The sequence below is a fragment of the Lentinula edodes genome, assembly GCF_021015755.1.
Source record: "Lentinula edodes strain Le(Bin) 0899 ss11 chromosome Unknown C8R40scaffold_33, whole genome shotgun sequence".
NCBI classification, from domain to species: domain Eukaryota; kingdom Fungi; phylum Basidiomycota; class Agaricomycetes; order Agaricales; family Omphalotaceae; genus Lentinula; species Lentinula edodes.
The window spans coordinates 349,344-369,107 of record NW_025764339.1 but is presented as its reverse complement, the minus strand read 5'-3'; the positions used below and the strand labels follow the sequence as shown (position 1 = coordinate 369,107).

At 45.8% G+C, this 19,764-nt stretch overlaps 7 protein-coding genes across 7 annotated transcripts; 1 reads left to right on the top strand and 6 right to left on the bottom strand.

The window, feature by feature from the left end:
• Positions 1 to 3,766: 3,766 nt before the first annotated feature.
• C8R40DRAFT_1173929 (uncharacterized protein) lies at positions 3,767 to 4,387 on the bottom strand (the record flags this gene model as incomplete). Its single annotated transcript, XM_046232094.1, has 1 exon — positions 3,767 to 4,387. The coding sequence occupies one exon, from the start codon at positions 4,385 to 4,387 to the stop codon at positions 3,767 to 3,769; it is 621 nt and encodes a 206-aa protein (XP_046083298.1).
• A 2,789-nt stretch (positions 4,388 to 7,176) lies between these two features.
• Positions 7,177 to 8,130, bottom strand: C8R40DRAFT_1173928 (uncharacterized protein; the record flags this gene model as incomplete). The annotated part of the gene is made up of 6 exons (XM_046232093.1): positions 7,177 to 7,355; positions 7,411 to 7,459; positions 7,519 to 7,801; positions 7,866 to 7,933; positions 8,005 to 8,017; positions 8,078 to 8,130. The coding sequence occupies 6 exons, from the start codon at positions 8,128 to 8,130 to the stop codon at positions 7,177 to 7,179; spliced, it is 645 nt and encodes a 214-aa protein (XP_046083297.1).
• An 811-nt stretch (positions 8,131 to 8,941) lies between these two features.
• C8R40DRAFT_1022893 (uncharacterized protein) lies at positions 8,942 to 9,274 on the bottom strand (the record flags this gene model as incomplete). Its single annotated transcript, XM_046223032.1, has 1 exon — positions 8,942 to 9,274. A coding segment is annotated over one exon (333 nt), but the record flags the coding sequence as incomplete, so codon positions are not given.
• A 1,658-nt stretch (positions 9,275 to 10,932) lies between these two features.
• On the top strand, positions 10,933 to 12,427 carry C8R40DRAFT_1071974 (WD40-repeat-containing domain protein; the record flags this gene model as incomplete). The annotated part of the gene is made up of 8 exons (XM_046226411.1): positions 10,933 to 11,208; positions 11,261 to 11,390; positions 11,484 to 11,583; positions 11,636 to 11,692; positions 11,740 to 12,005; positions 12,058 to 12,080; positions 12,132 to 12,257; positions 12,314 to 12,427. The coding sequence occupies 8 exons, from the start codon at positions 10,933 to 10,935 to the stop codon at positions 12,425 to 12,427; spliced, it is 1,092 nt and encodes a 363-aa protein (XP_046083295.1).
• A 610-nt stretch (positions 12,428 to 13,037) lies between these two features.
• On the bottom strand, positions 13,038 to 14,532 carry C8R40DRAFT_1071973 (uncharacterized protein; the record flags this gene model as incomplete). The annotated part of the gene is made up of 10 exons (XM_046226410.1): positions 13,038 to 13,147; positions 13,204 to 13,227; positions 13,279 to 13,344; positions 13,516 to 13,578; positions 13,641 to 13,697; positions 13,749 to 13,823; positions 13,871 to 14,076; positions 14,127 to 14,200; positions 14,253 to 14,481; positions 14,528 to 14,532. The coding sequence occupies 10 exons, from the start codon at positions 14,530 to 14,532 to the stop codon at positions 13,038 to 13,040; spliced, it is 909 nt and encodes a 302-aa protein (XP_046083294.1).
• Positions 14,533 to 15,075: 543 nt separating this feature from the next.
• Positions 15,076 to 17,016, bottom strand: C8R40DRAFT_1071972 (uncharacterized protein; the record flags this gene model as incomplete). Its single annotated transcript, XM_046226409.1, has 4 exons — positions 15,076 to 15,500; positions 15,762 to 15,810; positions 15,840 to 16,955; positions 17,005 to 17,016. 4 exons carry the CDS (start codon positions 17,014 to 17,016, stop codon positions 15,076 to 15,078), a joined length of 1,602 nt encoding a protein of 533 aa, XP_046083293.1.
• Positions 17,017 to 17,780: 764 nt separating this feature from the next.
• C8R40DRAFT_1173923 (uncharacterized protein) lies at positions 17,781 to 19,402 on the bottom strand (the record flags this gene model as incomplete). Its single annotated transcript, XM_046232092.1, has 11 exons — positions 17,781 to 17,866; positions 17,923 to 17,946; positions 17,998 to 18,063; positions 18,118 to 18,274; positions 18,360 to 18,416; positions 18,468 to 18,542; positions 18,597 to 18,795; positions 18,846 to 18,919; positions 18,972 to 19,191; positions 19,247 to 19,266; positions 19,322 to 19,402. The coding sequence occupies 11 exons, from the start codon at positions 19,400 to 19,402 to the stop codon at positions 17,781 to 17,783; spliced, it is 1,059 nt and encodes a 352-aa protein (XP_046083292.1).
• Positions 19,403 to 19,764: the final 362 nt, after the last annotated feature.

Genomic DNA, 19,764 nt, shown 5'->3' with positions numbered 1-19,764 from the left:
CAACGGTATCCATATTGAACTTGCATTTGTCAGGATTGGTGTAAAGCCGATGTTTCCGTAATCGCCGAAGAACTTCCTTGACGTGTTCTCGGTGTTCCTCCGGCGTGACAGAGTAAATCAGAATGTCATCGAGATAGACGATGACACAAACATCTAGCATGTCAGAGAAGATGTCATTAACAAAACGTTGGAAAGCAGCAGGTGCGTTCATAAGACCGAACGGCATAACCTTCCATTCATAAGAACCGTAATGGGTCCGAAAGGTGGTTTTCCATTCGTCACCTTCTGCTATTCTGACTAGATGATAAGCATGAGCGAGGTCCAATTTCGTGTAGATTTTAGCTCATTTTGGAGCATCGAGGAGATCTGAGATCACCGGTAAGGAATAGCAGTCCTTCTTGGTGATACGGTTGAGACTGCGGAAGTCCACGCAAAGCCGAAGTTTCCTGTCCTTCTTGGGAACGAAGAGTACCGGAGCGCCGTGAGGCGAGGAAGATGGGGTAATGGCACCAGTGGCCAGCTGTTTGTCAATAAAGTCTTTAAGGGCGACCAACTCCTTTTCAGACAAAGGATAAACTCGACCGAGAGGCGGCGAAGCGCCTTTTTCCAAGTCAATCTTCAGACTGTAAGGTCAGTGTTCAGGTAAGGAATCTGCAGCAATCTCGTCGAAGATGTCTGCAAACTCAGCATACTCTTCTGGAATAGAATGAGGAAGTGGAGGAGCGGTTGGCGGTGTGGGCCGCGACCTCTGAGTGGATAGCACGAAGAAGAATAGGTTCCATACCAGCGTCCTTGCAAGCCCTATTAAAGACTGCAGCACGGGCGAGTGCAATGTCGACCTCAGGAGTTTCCAGTTGAGCAGTGAATTGAGAGACCGTAGGATAGGAATAGATGGGTTCAAAAGGGAATTTAGACGAGAGGGGCTTGGCCCGTCACATCCGAGAGTGGGAGCGAGAGCGAGAGCAAAGTGAGTCCCCGGGAGGGGTCTCCAGAATTGTCAGTGAAACCGACGGCGAAAGTTCCGGTAGTGGAACAGCAACCTTTGCATCAACGGTGTTGGTGGCAGAAGGCACAGACATCTGTAGAGAATCAAAGTGTGAAGTGTTACGGAACATAATGTTTTGAGATGCCCAGTCAATCAACGGATTGTAGCGGGATAAGAAACTGTAACCTAATACTGCTTTACAAGATGAATCTAAATGAGTAACATAAAAGGGCAAAAGAAGCAGCTAGCCAGAAGGGAACCAAACGGCAATATTCACCATATCGGTAATTGGTTTAGAAGATAATGAGCCATCAAAGAGAAGAAGATTAACAGGATAGATTTTGGTCGTAGGAATAGAATTTTGAGAAACATAATGAGTATCAATGAAAGAGTCAATAGAACCAGAATCAACAAGAGTAGGAAATTTAAGAAGAACAGAGATAGGTTCAGCCGGTGCGGCCGAATTGGATAATGGAAATTCAGTAGTAAAAGATATTACAAGAGATCGTTCAATAGAAGAAAGAGCGGACACGTTGAGATATAACTCCCCAGGTGAGGTACGAACCTGATCAACGCAGCTCCCATTTCGTACCGGGGAACAAGAGCTGCGGACTAGTTTTCCGATTCCTCTTCAACAACCTCAACGGTTGCTTCAGGGGTTTCTTCAACCTCGGCAGCATGGCCCTTCGATTCTCGGGCCTTTCGCTTGTTGCAGTCAGCAATCTGATGCTTACCACCGCAGAAGAGACAAAGATTGTTCTTCATCCTTCTTTCCTTCTCGGAGGGAAGGACTTTCCCATCTGCACCAAGATGGTTGAAAGCGGGGCGCTGACCGCCGGATTGGCCGGAATTCGAAGGGTTCTGGGGTTTACCATTGTGGTTAGGCTTACCACCAGAGAAGGGTTTAGGCTTCGGCGTGAACGGCGCCGAAGAGCCAGATGGCTGAGAGTTGTTTTGCTGGTTCCGAGCAACAAAAGGCTTACCAGCCTCATGCTTTCTGGTTTCCTCGCGTTTCCAATAACGGTTGTCAATACGAAGAACTTCCTGACGATAATCGGCGAGCGTCGCCGGCTCGGGCAAATGCGCCATTTTGTCCTTGATGCGCTCAGCTAAGCCTCGTCCATAAGCCCATTTCAGGGCAGCAGAATCCCAGTTGGTACTCGCAGCCAGGGTGTTGAACCGGATGTTGTATTTCCGGATGTTCTCGGTTTCCTTCATCTTCAGGTTACCGAGAGAATCTTCGGCCTCGCCTTGGGCGTCGTAAACGCCGAAATTATCCTGGAGCTCTTTTACAAGGGCTTTGAAGGAGGACGTCCAGGCCGGCAGCAAGTCGAGATCCGGGTCGAGAATATCAGGGACAAACCATTCTTTGGCTGACCCACTGAGATAGGAAAGGGTGTAGTTCACCTTCCGTTGGTCGGTGAAATACTTGGGACGGTCATTGAAGACCAGGGCGAGATTGACGAAGAACGTCTTGAGTTTTCGGGGATCCGAACCGTCAAATACCTCTGGCTCCTTGACCTTGCTCTTGGATTCAGAGCTGTCAGAGGGACAGCCGAGAGCGGCGAGGACGGTACCAAGGGTCTCAATGGAACCCTTGAATCCCGAGAGGAGTTCCAACATAGCACGTTGCTCGTTGGGGATGTCAGGAGAGATAGGAGAACGGGGTCCACCAGGACCGCCGGGACCGCCGGGACCACCAGGTCCACCAGGTCCACTGGGGTCACCAGGCTCACCACGCGGTAAACCGCCGGAATCGTCATCCAGATCGTCATTATTGTTGTCGGCACCCGGATCGTCGGGGTCGACAGGAGGGTCTTGATCATCGTGATCACCGGTGTCCAAATCGAAGTGAGGAGGTGGGTCACGAGGAGATTCAGAAGCAGCACAACGTTGGGGTTGTTTCCCCGTACGGCGGGCTATGGCTTGGAGAATTGGAGAATCAATTCGAGTAGTAGACCGGCCCCGAGCCGGAGCGACCACAGGGGGTTGTCCACGGCGAGGGGTCAGGACTTGGACAGGTTGTCCGTCACCGGTATACAAGATACTGTATTCAAATTGTTGTTCTTCTTCCATGGCTTCAGGAAGAGTCGACGTAGTAGGAACAGTGGCTGGACCAAAACCGCGATTACGGCGACGTGGTTGCCCGATGGCAGAGATAGAGTCAGTGAATGGGGCAAATGATTGGGCTGTGGTGAAGAAAGTGTTTTCTTCGGAGTTAGCTCTAGATTGAGCTCGAGTTTTCGGAGGCATAAAAAATGATAGGTCAGTACAACGTTAACGGATTGAGTTTAATTATACTGTTAAGATCATGTACACCGTGTAACCGTGCCAAAGCCACAAGGTGTCTAAGTGCAGAAGACGAGTGGGACAGTAGTGAAGTTATTAACAACACCGCCGTTACGCCGTTAGTCCCCGGAGATTGAGAGTAGAGAGAGAGGAGCTAAGTAGCAGCCAGGTCGGAGCGGCGGTATCGCCGGTGACGAGGAGTGAACCAGAGAACGTTTAAGTCCCAAGGTTATAGTAGAGAGTACTTCAAGGCGAAGAGCCTGAAGACTTAGAGGAGCACAGAGTTAAGAAGGGAATCTAAGCCGATAATTAAACTGAGGAACTACAGTAGCGTACAAGCAGTATTTATATCTACGGAGCGGCGCAGCAGTGCGGAGCGCCAGACTAACTACTAGGAGTTATACGTGTAGTCCTGCAGGGTAAAGTAAAAGACAATAAGGAAGGACTAGAATGAAAGGGTATGTGTAGTGAGAAAGAACAATAAGAGAAAGATTACAATAAAGGTAGATCTTCGGAGTACCGAGCAGCGGAGTGGAGGCCCAAGGCATGGACTTGACAATCGTCAAGCATGTTCAACTCGAGGAGGGTGGAGGTCAACGAAGTACACTCATGAAGGGCAGTGTCATATTGACGCCATGTACTTACAGGAATACCCCACGTCGATTGGTGTGCAGGAGTCCCATGGAGATCCAAAAACCTACGACTATAGGCGAGATCCTGGTTGCAGCGACGAGCGAAGTACCGATAACAAAGGATCTTTCCCAAACTACATTTCTTTTTTGCGGAGCAATTCGTACATCGAGGGGAGTTCGGCAGAACCTTGCATTTAGCCGGGGATTTGGAACAGTTAGAGCAAGGGGAAGCTATCTCTGCCAAAAGAGGCCACAAAGGATTGTCTTGACAGTAACCCGATAGCGGCTTGCCAGTATTAAAAACCATCTCGAACAACTGAAGTTGTGGACGAGACGGAAACTCGATAGTGAAGGCCAACTGGTTCTGTTTGACCTCCCCATCAGAGTCAAGATCAGGGGAAGGTACCTCCCCCAAGGTAGTAAGAGTAGGTAACTGAGGGGAGCGAGTGCGTGAGTTGGAGCGACGATTGGGAGCAGACATTACAGTTGAAGGAGTTTAACTCGTAAAACTGGCGTGGTGGAAGAAGTGGAAAAAGCAGGTACCTGACGGACTTCAACAAGAAAATTCTCGGGTACCACGTGAATGTCAGGGGACCTTACAGGAAACACGACTAACCATCGCGAGGGTGTGAAGGGGTTAGAAGGGGGGGTAATGTCATGCCCTGACCCCAACCAGACCAACCCCAGCACCAGCCCACACGCTTCTTTGCACCTCCCCAAGACATCCCCGAGGTAGTACGCACCTCCCCAAGACAGTACCACTGGTAGTACACACCTCCCCAAGACAGTCCTGACAACCATCCCGACACGCGTATGAAACTCCTACACCAGCCCCATTAAGTACCAATCTCGATCACCTGCCTCTCTCGATTATCTGCCTCATGTCCCCTAGACTCTGATGTTCCCTTGTTCACTTCCCATACCTATTTAAGTAGCTCCGTAACGTCCCCAAGCCCCAGCTTGGTATATTTTGAACACACACCCTTTACATAGGTCCAGTCCCTGTCCCTTTGTACCTGCTACCTATACAGATTTCTCTTTGTTCTCTGTTTCCTTATCTCAGTTTCTCTACTCTTGTCTCTCACCTCCTACGATCGTCTAAACGATCCAATAAACACTTTTACTCCACATCTAAGCAATCCTCCCCCAATTCTCCTCAAGCCCCCTAATTGCTCCAAGAGCTCTGGGACCTTGATCTAGGTAACGTCGGAGCTTCCCCTCATGCCCAACCCAGTGCCGCTCCTCTGTTACCACCTCCACCCCCCAGGACCTCTTTCCCAGGCTCATACTCTATTGGGAGCTCTCACATCTGAACCTCCCATTGTCTACTAGCTATAACGATCCTACATTGATATTCCTAGCTACTACAATCCATACTACGCAATGCTCCTACGTCCCCTAGTTCCGGTTACCTCCACCCTCCTCTGTTAACATCCTAGGGACCTCCCTGGACCTTCTAGGAACCCCTTCAAGGGTCACCTCTCACAACCAGAGCTACTACTAGGTCATTCCTGTCCTCGGTCGCGGTTCCCATAGCTACCTTTGAGCTCCAGCTTGCTCCTAGCATGCTACAACATAAACCTCTCATACTAAACCCACCCTTAAGATCATGCAGAAAGGTTTTAATACATGTGGTATATATAGTAACCACCTATGACAATTATCCTGTCATAGTAGCCTTTTGGCTCAGTTGGATTTTGTGTTAGTGGTTGGGCATGAATTTCACAATTTCCGACCCAGGTCTTACAACAACACCGCTGTTATGCTGTTAGTCCTAGGAAGAAGAAAATAGAAGAAAGGTATGAGTAGCCGCCAAGCTGGTTGCAGTGGTCATGCCAAAGACAAGAAGCGGACCAAAAGACTATAAGTTTTAAGGTCAGAGTAGAGAGTACTCAAGGGAATAAGCCTTAAGACTTCAGAGGATAGAGAGTGTCAATCTAAGTTGATAATTAAACTGAGGAACTATAGTACAGTACAAGAGTATTTATACCAATTAATTGGCATATCAGAGCAAAGCACTAGACTAGTTACTAGAGGCTGTACATTTAGTCCTTCAGGGTAGAGAATACAACAATAGAAGTAGACTAGAGAGAATGGAAATGTGTAGCATGGAAGAACAACTTTAAGGAATAGATTGCAATAGATGGCAGATCTCAGAGTACCAAGCGCCAGAGTGACATGCTGAGGCATGGTCTTGACAGAGCCTGGGTTTGGTCTAGGTATGGTACCATCAATATAGCCAGTCAGTCCCTTCAACTGCACCCGTGAACTAGATTCCACACTTATAACATCCTCCAGTTTTCCTCTCCCACAAGTTTTTTTTGCATCAGTGAGTTCTTGATATATTCAGACTGCTTCCGAAAGACAATTTTTGGTGAGTGTTTAACATTAGATTCTCTTATCACTTTAACATTAGATCACTATAGCCAGTCAGTCCCTTCAACTGCACCCACAAACTAGATTTCACACTTATAACATCCTCCAGTTTTCCTCTCCCACAAGGTGTTTTTTTTTCGCATCAGTGAGGTCTTGGTATGTTCAGACTGCTTCTGACAAAAAACAATTTTTTGGTGAGTGCTTAATATTATCACTTTAACATTAGATTCTCTTATCACTGGTAATTCTTTTCTTTTAGGTTAGACAATGAGTCTTATGATCTGTTTAGGTTTAATTAATTAACTATGGTTGGTTAATACACCACGGCTGGCCGTATAATATCCATGTGAAATTAATTGGGATACTAGATATGGATAAATATTACAGTATTCTACCTATTTTCCGCCAGATTAAGTATATCTATAACTTTTGATTCACTTAGTGACATTTTTTATTGTTGCCTATATAGTTTTTGCGTGATGTTGGGATTGTAATTGATGTGGTCTTTCGACTGGAATAGAATATCTTTGTTACTAGAAAATGATTGTCTATATCGGGAAATCAATACATCGAAATTGAAAAGCTTTTTCAACATGAAAGGCTTCATATCAGGATAAGCTAGTTCTCTAGCCAAAGAAAAGCTTGTACCATGTCTTTCGTTCGATATAAAGAGTATTGTTTTGTCGGGAAAAAGAAAATGGACGCTCGGTGGTCATTTGTTGGGAGCAGAACGGGATGTCAACAGGCTCTCAACCCCTGCCAATTACCGCGCTGAATGACCAGTGTGGGGGCGCATACCAACCCTTTCTTCAGAATATTGTAGTAACTTTCGCTCCTTCGTACATGTGGTCCAGTCATCCGGTTTCTCACCCCATCCGCTCTTTTCTAGAACTGTTAACAGCCAGTTTCGTCTCGTTGAGATACAGAGACGTCTTGAACAAGCCATATTGCGACCATAGGGGAGTACCGACGAGGTTGCCCAAATATCGGGACGAGGTGATTGTAACTTGATAGAGTGAAATAGCTCCAGATTGCTGAGGCCGGCGTGAATGGTCCGGAAATGGGTGAGGAGGCTACAGAAGATGAGGCAGATGAGAGTCGGAGACTGAAGTTGCGCGGTGGCTCCACTTTCGTTTAATATCGGGCCATGCACTGGAAAATCAAGAAATACGGACGTCTGTTCGCGAATGCAACGGAGATAAGTATTGATTCAACTATATTGAACGAACGCATTACCTGAAGCCCCGCTTTATAATCAGAATGTCCATAAGAAGGCCCTGGAAGATTGCCTGGGCAAAAATCAACATTCGCCATAATATCATCCTCGATCCCGGTGTAGCCAGCTCGGCGACTGATCGTAGAGAGAAGAAGGATATGAAGGATGTTGGGGATGTGCATATTCTGAAAAGACGGAGGCGGCGGGGTAGGGGCATTATTTGAACGAGCAATAACCTGGGGAGGGGAACCAAATAGGTTGTTATGCTGCGTGTCTTTCTTCCCAGTATTCGCCGCTCTGCGCCTAGTATACTTATGTTGTTGAATAAGGCCATCTGTTGATCAATCGGATCTAGCGGAGCTTTGACCAAGGAGAAGGTGTTCCGAGGAGTGGTGCAATCAGAGGGACACGCCAGGGAAGCTGTTCGGCAGGCCTCTACGAAAGCTTGGATTCGCAAATCCAACACAGTATGAGATAAGGGGAAATTCGAAGAAAAAGCAGCTTACAACTTTATCCTTCCTGTAGCGTAACGAATGAATCGTTTTGGGAAGATCGATCGTAAGAGAGACTGGAACATACTGGCGCAGATTGGATATCCTTAACCTCTGATTGACCCATATCAAGGAGATCATCGTAGCTTTCCTTAATAATTTCCCTGAAATTTAAAATCCCTTGACAGTATAAAAACATTGGCGGGTTGAAATATTTTTTTGGACCGAGAAAAAATCGATGACCTGGCGCCTGTGACCCACATCTACCCACACGAACAAACATCGGTGATATCGGGTGTTCGCGTCGACTCTACTTGGAAGTCCTTTGAAGAGTGCATGACATCCATGTCGAATACCTCACAAGCAGTCACAGAAATGAGGTTATATTGTGTAGCAGCAAGACTCAAAACGTCAGTTAGGTGAAGGCTACTAAGTGAGCAGAGTCAGGGCAGAGTCCTGATGATTTGGTCCCGAATTCTATTTGCGTGCTTCCCATGTCGAATGAACGTTAGTTTTCCATCACTCTCGTGAATTCTGGCTTGCGATACTACTCGCGTGTAGTCAAAGCTGGTTTCAATACTTCGTGGCGAGTCAAGATGTGAGGAAGTACATCCACTGTCTTAATATACTTTAACGACTCCTGATATTGTATCTAGAGCTAAGAGGTTGTTCAACTGTCGTCCGATTCGTGGTTCAATTATGCTTGGCATCATGTTACGAGGAAAGAAATTTCGTTCCTACCGCTTTCTGAATTTGTCGCAAGAGGTTAACTACATTTGAGCCTGTTTCATATCTATCTGTCTTATACACAATATACGCACTTCGAATTTCACATAGCTTTACGACGATATTCGATCAAAGCCTCTACAACAATGTGAACTTCTTCCACAGTCTCCAACCATTTGTGCTTACTTTCAGTCTTCTCCGCCAATTGATATTGCAGATTTGTACCCCACCATTTTAAGCAAACCAGAATTCCAAACCAGCCATTCAATCCAAATTTGTCGATGTGTTTCCAGTTATGAGAACCTATGTTTTGCGAAGACGATATGTCTCTACCAGATTCCTGCCTCCATGCTGTCTGCAAGGAAGACCACCACTTCTTCACACTTTCAGCAAAATCGGTGCCACAATCCTTGTACATGTCGGGTTCATTCAACCTAGATTTGTATCGCTTCTTGTCTACCCACTCAGCCAGCAGGGTTGGACGGTTGATAGTTGGGAGCCGCACACTAGGATTTGTCTTCCACTGGCTGGTTCGTTCAAGGGCAACCCACGAGGATATTAAACCCCTAAACTCCGGGCCCAAATCGACATTCACATATGCAAATGCATCCGGAAACCAAAGCATAGCCTGCTGGTTAACAGCAGCATCTGCGGGATATTGCATAACATCCACGACAGTCTGTGCATGTAGGTCAATAGAGACAAGTTAAGTAAAATCCGCTTCACTCACTAAGTGCTGAGGATCAAATTTGAATTTGTCAACTTGCGAGCGCGCGATTTTGGCACTTGCTTCGACAGTGATACATAGCTGTACGGCCGTTCAGTCCATGAGAACTACTCAGCATGTGGAAACTTATGAAGACGCATACGTGACTATCGGGAATCAGAGGAACGGCCGAGGTCCCACCTTGATCCTTATCGAGAATGGCTCTTGCGGTGGAAACAGCTTCCTTTACACTAATCAGCTACGTGTGTCAAACGATGAGCATCACTTACTTTGTCAAAGCATTCTGCGATGGTCAATGGCTGCCAAGTTTATCTCAAGTCAATATTATACTTGCACACGAGGGGGGCACTACCAGACTCCGAAACAGTGGAAATCTGTTTGCAAAATGACGGAGGACGAAGTATATGTCATAGGCTTACCCACCTTCCGAGTTTCAGGGGAGGAACTCTTGATGTCGCCTTGAGATACGATAGAGGGAAAGCTCACAGCAGTAAAACTCTGTCGTAGGAGAGGCGTCTGCATGGTAACGTCTTGAAGTTCCGGAAGAAAAATAGTCTGCGTGGTAACGTCTTGAAGTTCCGGTAGACAAATATCCTCGCTGGGCTGTACTGCTGACTACAGCAAAAGTGTACATCGGTATGATCAATGATTGCTTACATGAAGAATAGTATCCGTTTGTACAGTGACCTCCTTCATTTCTTTTCGAGCATCTACAACATTGTTTTCCTGTGAATGGACAAGGTTAGCATAAGATACATCAAAGAACAGAAAGCGACCGTCAGAATCATTGTCCTGAACAGACCTGAATCGAAGAAAGTCTTAGCTTCAATCCATGATTCTGAACCTCGAGGCGAGCGATCTTGGCCTGGTAAGTCACTGAGTCCTTGTACAGCTGAGCAACTTCTGACTTCGCATGTTCAAGATGAATGCTTTCGGAGTACTAACATAAACTAGGATGATCAGGTAGAAGTGGACTGAACTAATATACGAACTGTTAAACTCGATACTTCTTCATTAAGGGCTTGTACTTCTTGTTCGAGATTATTTATCCTTTCCTGCAGGGATCTGGTTTGAATGTACGTTCTTGTAAAGAAAGCAATGCAAATTACTTGTTGCCGCTGTAGGATTATCGAAGAGCTCTGTGCACTGGGGCTTGGCACCACTCGAACTTTAAGCGCCTATATATAATAGTAAGAATTCAGCACTCTTCCAAGGCTTGAAAACTCAACCTGATCATCATCGGAACGATGTCTCTTGTACGAATCTCTGCTGTATGCACTAGTGTGCATTATCGGTGAAGGACGCGAACTTTCAGAACGGTAAAACTTTCGAATCGTTTTATGGCGTTCTCTCATCGGTGCCCTTTTGAACTTAGCAGAAGGCCTTTGTGATTTCGCTAAGATATATGCCCTTTGTTCTTCGGAGCAGTCACTGTGAATATGCTAGGAAACACGAGGCTGATATTCATCGATCCTTTCTTTCGTTCAACTATGACCTTTGACTTTCACCTTTCGAAGACCTTACAAGGCCTTGAAGGCTCGATTGCTGCTCTGGCATTCTCAAACGACTACCGGTATTTGGGCAGTGCAAGTCAAAATGGTTCGGGAGAAGGAATTGTCAGAATATATGATGTGGAAGCTCAATTCCAGACCTTCTGGTCGCATCGACGGCCATCTCAATTCGGCGTCATCAACTGGGATAGGGATTGCAGATTAATTATGGGCACTGTGACAGGAGAGCTGCTGATGATCAGTCCCAAAGCACAAGTAAGAAAGATCTCCACGTCTTCCCGAGCTTTATCATCTATCACTGTATCAGAAACTCCATGCAGAGCCCGACGTTATCCATACATTCTCCTCGCCCATCAAATCAATCGAGTTCAATAAGTATGGGAACAAAATGTTGATCTGCGCTGGTCGGGATATCAACGTCATGGAAAAAACAAATGGTAAGGAGAGTCTGCATTGTTCCATAGATATCTTAAATGGCGCAGATCGCTGGATGTTCCAAAGGCACTTGCATTGCACGATCACCTGTGAAGCAAACTACAGTCTCCAATATTTACCGGTCGTTGTCAGTAGTGCCCACTTTTTGAAAGACCAGAGGCACTCTGTCATTGCATTCCTGCATCATGGGCTTTGGTACGTTTTTGGCTCTTGAATTATAGAGATCTTTCTAATATACCCTATCCAGGAAAATCAATCTTGAATCAGGCCATAGCCAATGGATCATCTATCCGGAAAATCGAATGTAAGGTCTTTTTTATAAGTTCATCTTCTTCATCTGACAAAAGGCAGAGGAGGAACGGCAATCACACCAGACTGTGCGGTGCTAATCACGGCAGGCTCTAGGAAAGGCCTTGATTGCTACAGTGTATCTACGGACCCATGGACGAAGATAAGCACATCTCTTGGGCGTGAGGAGCTACCTATCACATCGAACACATATCTGCCTATCAGGTTTATGAATAGGGGCCGCGCGGCGGTGATGGGGACTGCTAATGGTCGTGCAGTAATCTTTAACGCGGAACACGGAGAAAGGATACAAACCCTTCTTCATTCTTGTGAGCTCTTTTCCTGAAGATTTTCACCTGTAGTTGAGACCCTTTCCTACAGCCGATGTCATGATAAGCGGGCTGGTAAGAGTATCTCTTCCATCGTACACCACCACTCACTAACATTATTTATAGGCATGCCACGAAGAAGCTCTTTTGATAGTGACCGGAAATGTGGATGGCAAGATTTGTGTCTGGGTTCGTGGGCCCCTAGAAAGCGAGCAGATTCCATATCTAAGATCGCTGGTTCTCGTAATGACGGTCAGCTTACCTGCTATTACTGTTATGAGAACTACTCCTGATTTTACTCTATGCAGGTTCCTACCGTGGTAACGGAATACTTGCGTGCCCATGCAATGCTCATTTTGCTGGTATTAGCCTTCATGCTTCTTCCATCTAGCCTTCAGCATGACTTTCTGTATCTTTCTTGAATTATCTACATCAATCTCCTCTGCCATCGAACGTGTTCGCAACCTAAATGTTTTACTTACTGTCTACAAATTTATTCAATGGATGCGGGCCACAGTTTTCCGGAGCTGTCCTTGAGGAGCTCATAGTGTTTTTGAGCTGTTTACCAGGTGTGACAGAAGAATGATGAGGTTCGGAATGACGACGGTGAAGCTCGATAGAACACTCATCAGCCCGTGAGTGGACATTCGTCGCTTATTGAGTTGGGAACGTGAAAGAAAAGTGATAAACCATCAGAGTTGCCTTTGGAAAAGTACGGGGGTGTAAAATGATGGAAATGATAATGGCGGCGGGAAAGAAGAAGCATTCGTAGCAGGAGGGGTCAGCAGAAAATGTTCTGGACATGCGCTTGAACGAGTTAGTGTTTTCAATCATGAAAGCTGGCTTTAGGTCTGAGTTCTCCCTGTTGGCTTTCCGTGCCCCAAGATACCTATTTTATTCCGCTTATTTATGCTGACTTCCGGTGACTCCAAGCATGCTCAGCGGCAAACTCATAGCCTTAAACGCAATCCTGGAGATTTAGATTGGAATGATCTATGTATATACTTTGACCGTACGTATAATATCACAACTTTAATTGCGAAGCGTCGAGTTAGGGAACCGATACTTTCCACGTCTCTTCATCGGAGGGCGGTCACTAGAAAGATAGTGATCATTTGCATTGTAATTTCGATACCGTCGGTCTGTGTAAACGATGTGTAAGTAGAGGCAAACTGCAAAATTACGACACTGGACTTACATCGAGGTTTGTCTCTCAGGTATGCTGCGGTGATATTGTGTCAATAGATATATATCAGCAATGAATGAAGCTTACATTGCTTGTAAGAAGGTGCTTGAGGTACAACGGAAGACGGGCGGTGGCCCATCGTCTCTTGATCACCTGTAGTGCTCGTCAGAATAACATTGTATTCATTAACAAGGGAAATCATCTGACCAACTGCACTGAAGTTCGGTCGTTGGTAGAATCGAGGTTCGCGTGGTAAGTTCGTAGTAGAAGATCCTTCGATTCTCGGATTGAATACACACTGAATAATCGAGGAAGTTATCTCACTGTTTAGCGTGGATGAAGACATTGGGGCAGAGCAGAGCAACTGAATCTTGGCGTGATTGGGACCTAGCGAGGAGGTGAGTGGAAATAGACATGGACTTTAGTTGAAGGAAGATTGGACGACTTACCACTGCTGCTTGTCTTTTCAGACGATTCCAGTCGGTTCGAGGTGTCAACAAGGCTCCCTAGAGCATTCAAATATTACATGGTACTGGGTGAGGAGCAAGTCAACTCACTAGATCCACCAGAATTAGATCGCTGACTGAGTCGTGGGTCGCGTATTTGGGTCGACGCAGAAAAGCATTGGGATTCTATGATTCCATTCAATACATGAAACATGATGTAGAATGGATCTTACTGTCCACGCCCGGGAAGTTCGCTTTTTCCAAAGACAATGAGGTCGAAAGAGAAGGGATTGGTTGAGTCTTCGCGTTATTAGGGCCTGACCCAGCACAAAGGGATATGATTGTCATGAGGAACGGTGGGAGAAGGGCTTTGTTCTTACCAGTGCCGTTAACCCTTTCATTCGCTGAAGGAGCCGCTTCCATTGAGATATTTACAGGGCTATAGGCTAAGTCAATTTCATGAATTCACGAAAGCTGCTTCGAACTCACTTAGGTCCTTCCACAAGAATATAACCTGCTTTCCTATCTAATGCGAGGGTGTAATCCAATCGCACCTGCTCTATCTGTATGAAATATCAAGATTTTTGACGGATCGAAATGAAAGAGTGTACTTACTATCATTGGAACTAGCGTGCAGAGCACAAGCGGTTGCTTGAGTGTCTTATCACCAGGCTCTTCTTCTCTGACCACACTTATGGTAGTACGACAGAAGCTGGAGTCATTCAGTTTGTTTGTCAAAGCGGCATGATGTATTGCGAGACGATGCCAGCCTCCGACGACTCCAGGAAACAGTTCCTCGAAAGTAATCTTGGTATTCGGGTCTACAACAATGCTCCTGTTGAACCTATGAGCTCAATGGAGTCAGCTTTCAATCATGATATTGGACTTACCACATTCTTTGGTGCGGAGTCTGGATCCCGTGTGATTGAGAAAACAAGAAAGACGTGGAAAGGGATGAAGGCACGGAGATATTCCTTTTATACGGCTCGTGGTTAGATCCTGCATCGTGTTCCAAACCCTTTGTTTCCTTTGATAAGGCAGCCATTTGCTTATCATGTGAGCGCGTTGAAGGAGATCAAATGAAGTTGATACGATAAGAGTGCTTTATGAGTATGGAAAAGGAATTTTGATTGATTGACACTCACCGTCGAAAGCTACGTAGCCGACATTCCAAACCGCTTCAGCACCAGACAAAGGATCCTTGAGTAGCTCATGACGTTTTCGACTTTGTGATGATATTGATTTTCGGCCAGTGCAAGTTGCAAGAAAAGAATGGCGATATTCGGGATAACGACGGTCGAACGTACGACCAGTCTTTTTCCCACAAACATTCGTGACAGCATCGGTATTCATATTAAACATCATACTACTTACTTATCTAGAACTTGAGACGCTACTTACCTACAATACTCAAGTTCAAACCAGACATTTTTGGTGCTCAATGACGGATAATGTCGTCCAACATATGGAATAAACAATCTTTCGAAGGTTTGTTACCCTCATGGTGAAAGTCCAGCAAAGCCATTCTATGAATGGAACGAGCGACATATTTCGTCAACTTCATAGTAACGGGGCATATGATCGCAAATACTGTATCGTGGTGACGTCGAAACCCGAATTTGGTGAGGAACGACTGGGACTTGTCAGACCAAACTAGACGATAGACTTTCCAGGTCCAAGGATTACAAGTGAGGTTGAATTCAATTACAATCCGTGAAGATTGAAGACCTTGAGCGCGAATCGAGTGGCGAATTTCATCACGACATGCTATAGCCTGGAGAAGACCTCGGAAAAGAAGTTGTACTTGAGCCAATTCACTGATCATCGGGCGCGTATCGTCAGGTGGATAATTCATGGGATGAGCTAGTGAGGGAAGTTTAAGTTGGAAATATTGGTTAGGAAGAACAGATAACCTACTGGAACGTTGGACATTGGCCTGGGAACAGTTGTTTCGATGCCCAAATTTCCAGTCTTGCCGCTGGCAAGACTTCGAACAATAACTTGCGATCAGGCAACCGCTACAGAGCTGAGAATGTTTTCCTGACCAGTAACGATGAGGGCACTTGCAAGAAACGAGTTCAGATACTACAGCCTGAGATTAATGTGGGCCCAGTGAAGACTCACTTTCTCGTTTGTACATGCCTCCTTTAAGGCCTTTCGGAAGGATGTGGAACTGGCATAGCGTGCGTCTGAAGAACGAACCTCGCGCGCTAAGTCTACCCACAGCTTCCATGAATTTCCGGCACCCAGATAATCTTGGATATTTTCGGATCGTACGTCCCTCAAATTACGACGGATTCGTCGCCAAACTGGTCTATAGACCGAATGAATCAGCAGCGCGTGAAGAATTTTTTTGACGATCTCGAACATCGATGACTCTGATTTTGACTGGGGCCCAGTTTGATTCCAAGCCAACGTCTTGGCTAATAGATACAATAACTTGGCGTCGAGAGCTTTCACCATCCAATTTGGACCGCCGGTGGTAATAAGTCGCAAAAAAAACCTGGCGATACAATGGACGGACATGGTACAGTTGTTCTCCAGGTACGAGCGGGGTGTGTCGAGGTATTGGGTCCAAAGGGCATATGCTTGTGTGAGGATAATGTGAACATTATCAAGTGCTGGAAGGGGCTGGAAGTAGAAGGTTGTTGCCGCTAAAACCATTCCGCGGTTTGCTGTTACGAACCGATGATCAGGATTAGGGTAATGGGAGGGCGCCTGCTGTCCGCATAAGTCTTCAACGGCAGCTGACCACGTCGGTAGTAACTGAAGATTCGGAAAGGCATTCCTTACAGCAAGATGGAACGAGTGATCGGAAGAATCCTCCCCAACAGTAGAATGTAACGCAATGAGAAACTGCATCATAGGGTAGTAGACAGATAACGACCACTGTCTCGTGAAAGAAACTACCCAGACTTTCGCCAAGGTTCGTGATGTTTCGTGATGTTTCAACATTTTGTTGACGAAGTAGTCGAATTCGGCAGGAGAAGTTTGAGTAGGAGATGCAATAGAATTCAACAATGAAAAGACTTCCATCAAGCAGCGACTTGCTGTGGTAAGAGGAAGCTCCTGTGATGCGGATTGTGCAGGGGTAAAGGCGTCGAGTGGCTTTAGAAGAGCTACTAACCAAAGCCAAATTCTAGTCCATTCGGGTTCCACGATGGCATAGCGAGTTCGAAACGACGGTAGTTCGTATAGATGGGAAGTCATTAACTGCATGGCATCTAGCATTTGAGTGACTTCAGAAGCTAAAGGCCTATCTGCATGAATGACTGGAGGTGGCCGAATGACATGACGAAAGAAGTTTGAGATGATATTCTGCAAGGATGACTGATTAGCATGCAGAGTCGCAGCCACGATTGCTTACTGAGTTGGTCATGTTTGTTTTCAATTCTAGAAAGCGACGTGCAAATATGATGACAAGGATATCGGAAGTACACCCAACGACATGTGCACTTATATATGTTGGCTGGAGAAACAAAGGAAGCCGAAACAAAGGACGAATGTTCTTTGATGGAGTTGATTTCCAAGATAGATTTCGACGAACGGGAGGAATAAGTAGGCTGAGGTGTAAACCGAGTCATATCTAACGACAGCAACCGTGAGCAGATAAGAATTGTTGATGAAGTAGAACTGTTGCGGACAGGGGTATATTCTTAGCAATCGGTGCTCCCTGACCTATAACGCAGGTTCCGGTATGCTGTGAATCAGTTACCGGTTTCGAAAATTAATGATAGGTTACACAGGAGAATGGCCAACACCCATTGTCACGCACTGAGATGATTCCCAGTTTGAATTGCCCTGATGACCCCGTTTTCTTTGAACTAAAAAGGCGATACATGGAAGCCGGTTCAGAATGGGAGTCATGAAAGGTAGACCTGGACCCAGCGATGTAAATCAGTTCTACATCGACTTCCGACTACGAAGGCTCATCGCACATTAGGGAATTAGGTCTTTTACAGCACTCCTTACAAAAGGTCGATATCCGGGTGCGTGAAATGTACGGAGAACAGAAATTTCGGAGCCGGTACATGATGACATAAGTACACAGATATTAAACTATGTACAGAGACCGCACATAGAATACAAAATGATTAAAAAGTTTGGTCTTCGATCTTTAAAGAGGTAGCGGGAATCACAGCCTCAATTGCGAAGTGGCAAATTCTTCATCGGAGGGCGGTCACTAGAAAAATTGTGATCATTTGCATTGTAGTTTCGATACCGTCGGTCTGTGTAAACGATGTGTAAGTAGAGGCAAACTGCAAAATTACGACACTGGACTTACATCGAGGTTTGTCTCTCAGGTATGCTGCGGTGATATTGTGTCAATAGATATATATCAGCAATGAATGAAGCTTACATTGCTTGTAAGAAGGTGCTTGAGGTACAACGGAAGACGGGCGGTGGCCCATCGTCTCTTGATCACCTGTAGTGCTCATCAGAATAACATTGTATTCATTAACAAGGGAAATTATCTGACCAACTGCACTGAAGTTCGGTCGTTGGTAGAATCGAGGTTCGCGTGATAAGTTCGTAGTAGAAGATCCTTCGATTCTCGGATTGAATACACACTGAATAATCGAGGAAGTTATCTCACTGTTTAGCGTGGATGAAGACATTGGGGCAGAGCAGAGCAACTGAATCTTGGCGTGATTGGGACCTAGCGAGGAGGTGAGTGGAAATAGACATGGACTTTAGTTGAAGGAAGATTAGACGACTTACCACTGCTGCTTGTCTTTTCAGACGATTCCAGTCGGTTCGAGGTGTCAACAAGGCTCCCTAGAGCATTCAAATATTACATGGTACTGGGTGAGGAGCAAGTCAACTCACTAGATCCACCAGAATTAGATCGCTGACTGAGTCATGGGTCGCGTATTTGGGTCGACGCAGAAAAGCATTGGGATTCTATGATTCCATTCAATACATGAAACATGATGTAGAATGGATCTTACTGTCCACGCCCGGGAAGTTCGCTTTTTCCAAAGACAATGAGGTCGAAAGAGAAGGGATTGGTTGAGTCTTCGCGTTATTAGGGCCTGACCCAGCACAAAGGGATATGATTGTCATGAGGAACGGTGGGAGAAGGGCTTTGTTCTTACCAGTGCCGTTAACCCTTTCATTCGCTGAAGGAGCCGCTTCCATTGAGATATTTACAGGGCTATAGGCTAAGTCAATTTCATGAATTCACGAAAGCTGCTTCGAACTCACTTAGGTCCTTCCACAAGAATATAACCTGCTTTCCTATCTAATGCGAGGGTGTAATCCAATCGCACCTGCTCTATCTGTATGAAATATCAAGATTTTTGACGGATCGAAATGAAAGAGTGTACTTACTATCATTGGAACTAGCGTGCAGAGCACAAGCGGTTGCTTGAGTGTCTTATCACCAGGCTCTTCTTCTCTGACCACACTTATGGTAGTACGACAGAAGCTGGAGTCATTCAGTTTGTTTGTCAAAGCGGCATGATGTATTGCGAGACGATGCCAGCCTCCGACGACTCCAGGAAACAGTTCCTCGAAAGTAATCTTGGTATTCGGGTCTACAACAATGCTCCTGTTGAACCTATGAGCTCAATGGAGTCAGCTTTCAATCATGATATTGGACTTACCACATTCTTTGGTGCGGAGTCTGGATACCCGTGTGATTGAGAAAACAAGAAAGACGTGGAAAGGGATGAAGGCACGGAGATATTCCTTTTGTACGGCTCGTGGTTAGATCCTGCATCGTGTTCCAAACCCTTTGTTTCCTTTGATAAGGCAGCCATTTGCTTATCATGTGAACGCATTGAAGGGGATCAAATGAAGCTGATATGATAAGAGTGCTTTATGAGTATGGAAAAGGAATTTTGATTGATTGACACTCACCGTCGAAAGCTACGTAGCCGACATTCCAAACCGCTTCAGCACCAGACAAAGGACCTTGGAGGTTGTGAGATGAAAGGAGCCAATTACATAATCGCTGCGGTCCTTCAATGCCCATTGTACCCTTCAGCGAATATGACTAGCCTATGGCACGCTATATAACGCTGCTGGGTCTGCTTGTCGACGTATCAGGTTCCCCTCAAGTCTTTCTAGGTCAGTTTTATACCTCATATGGTCGAGTCGCACTTTGCTGCAAATACTGAAG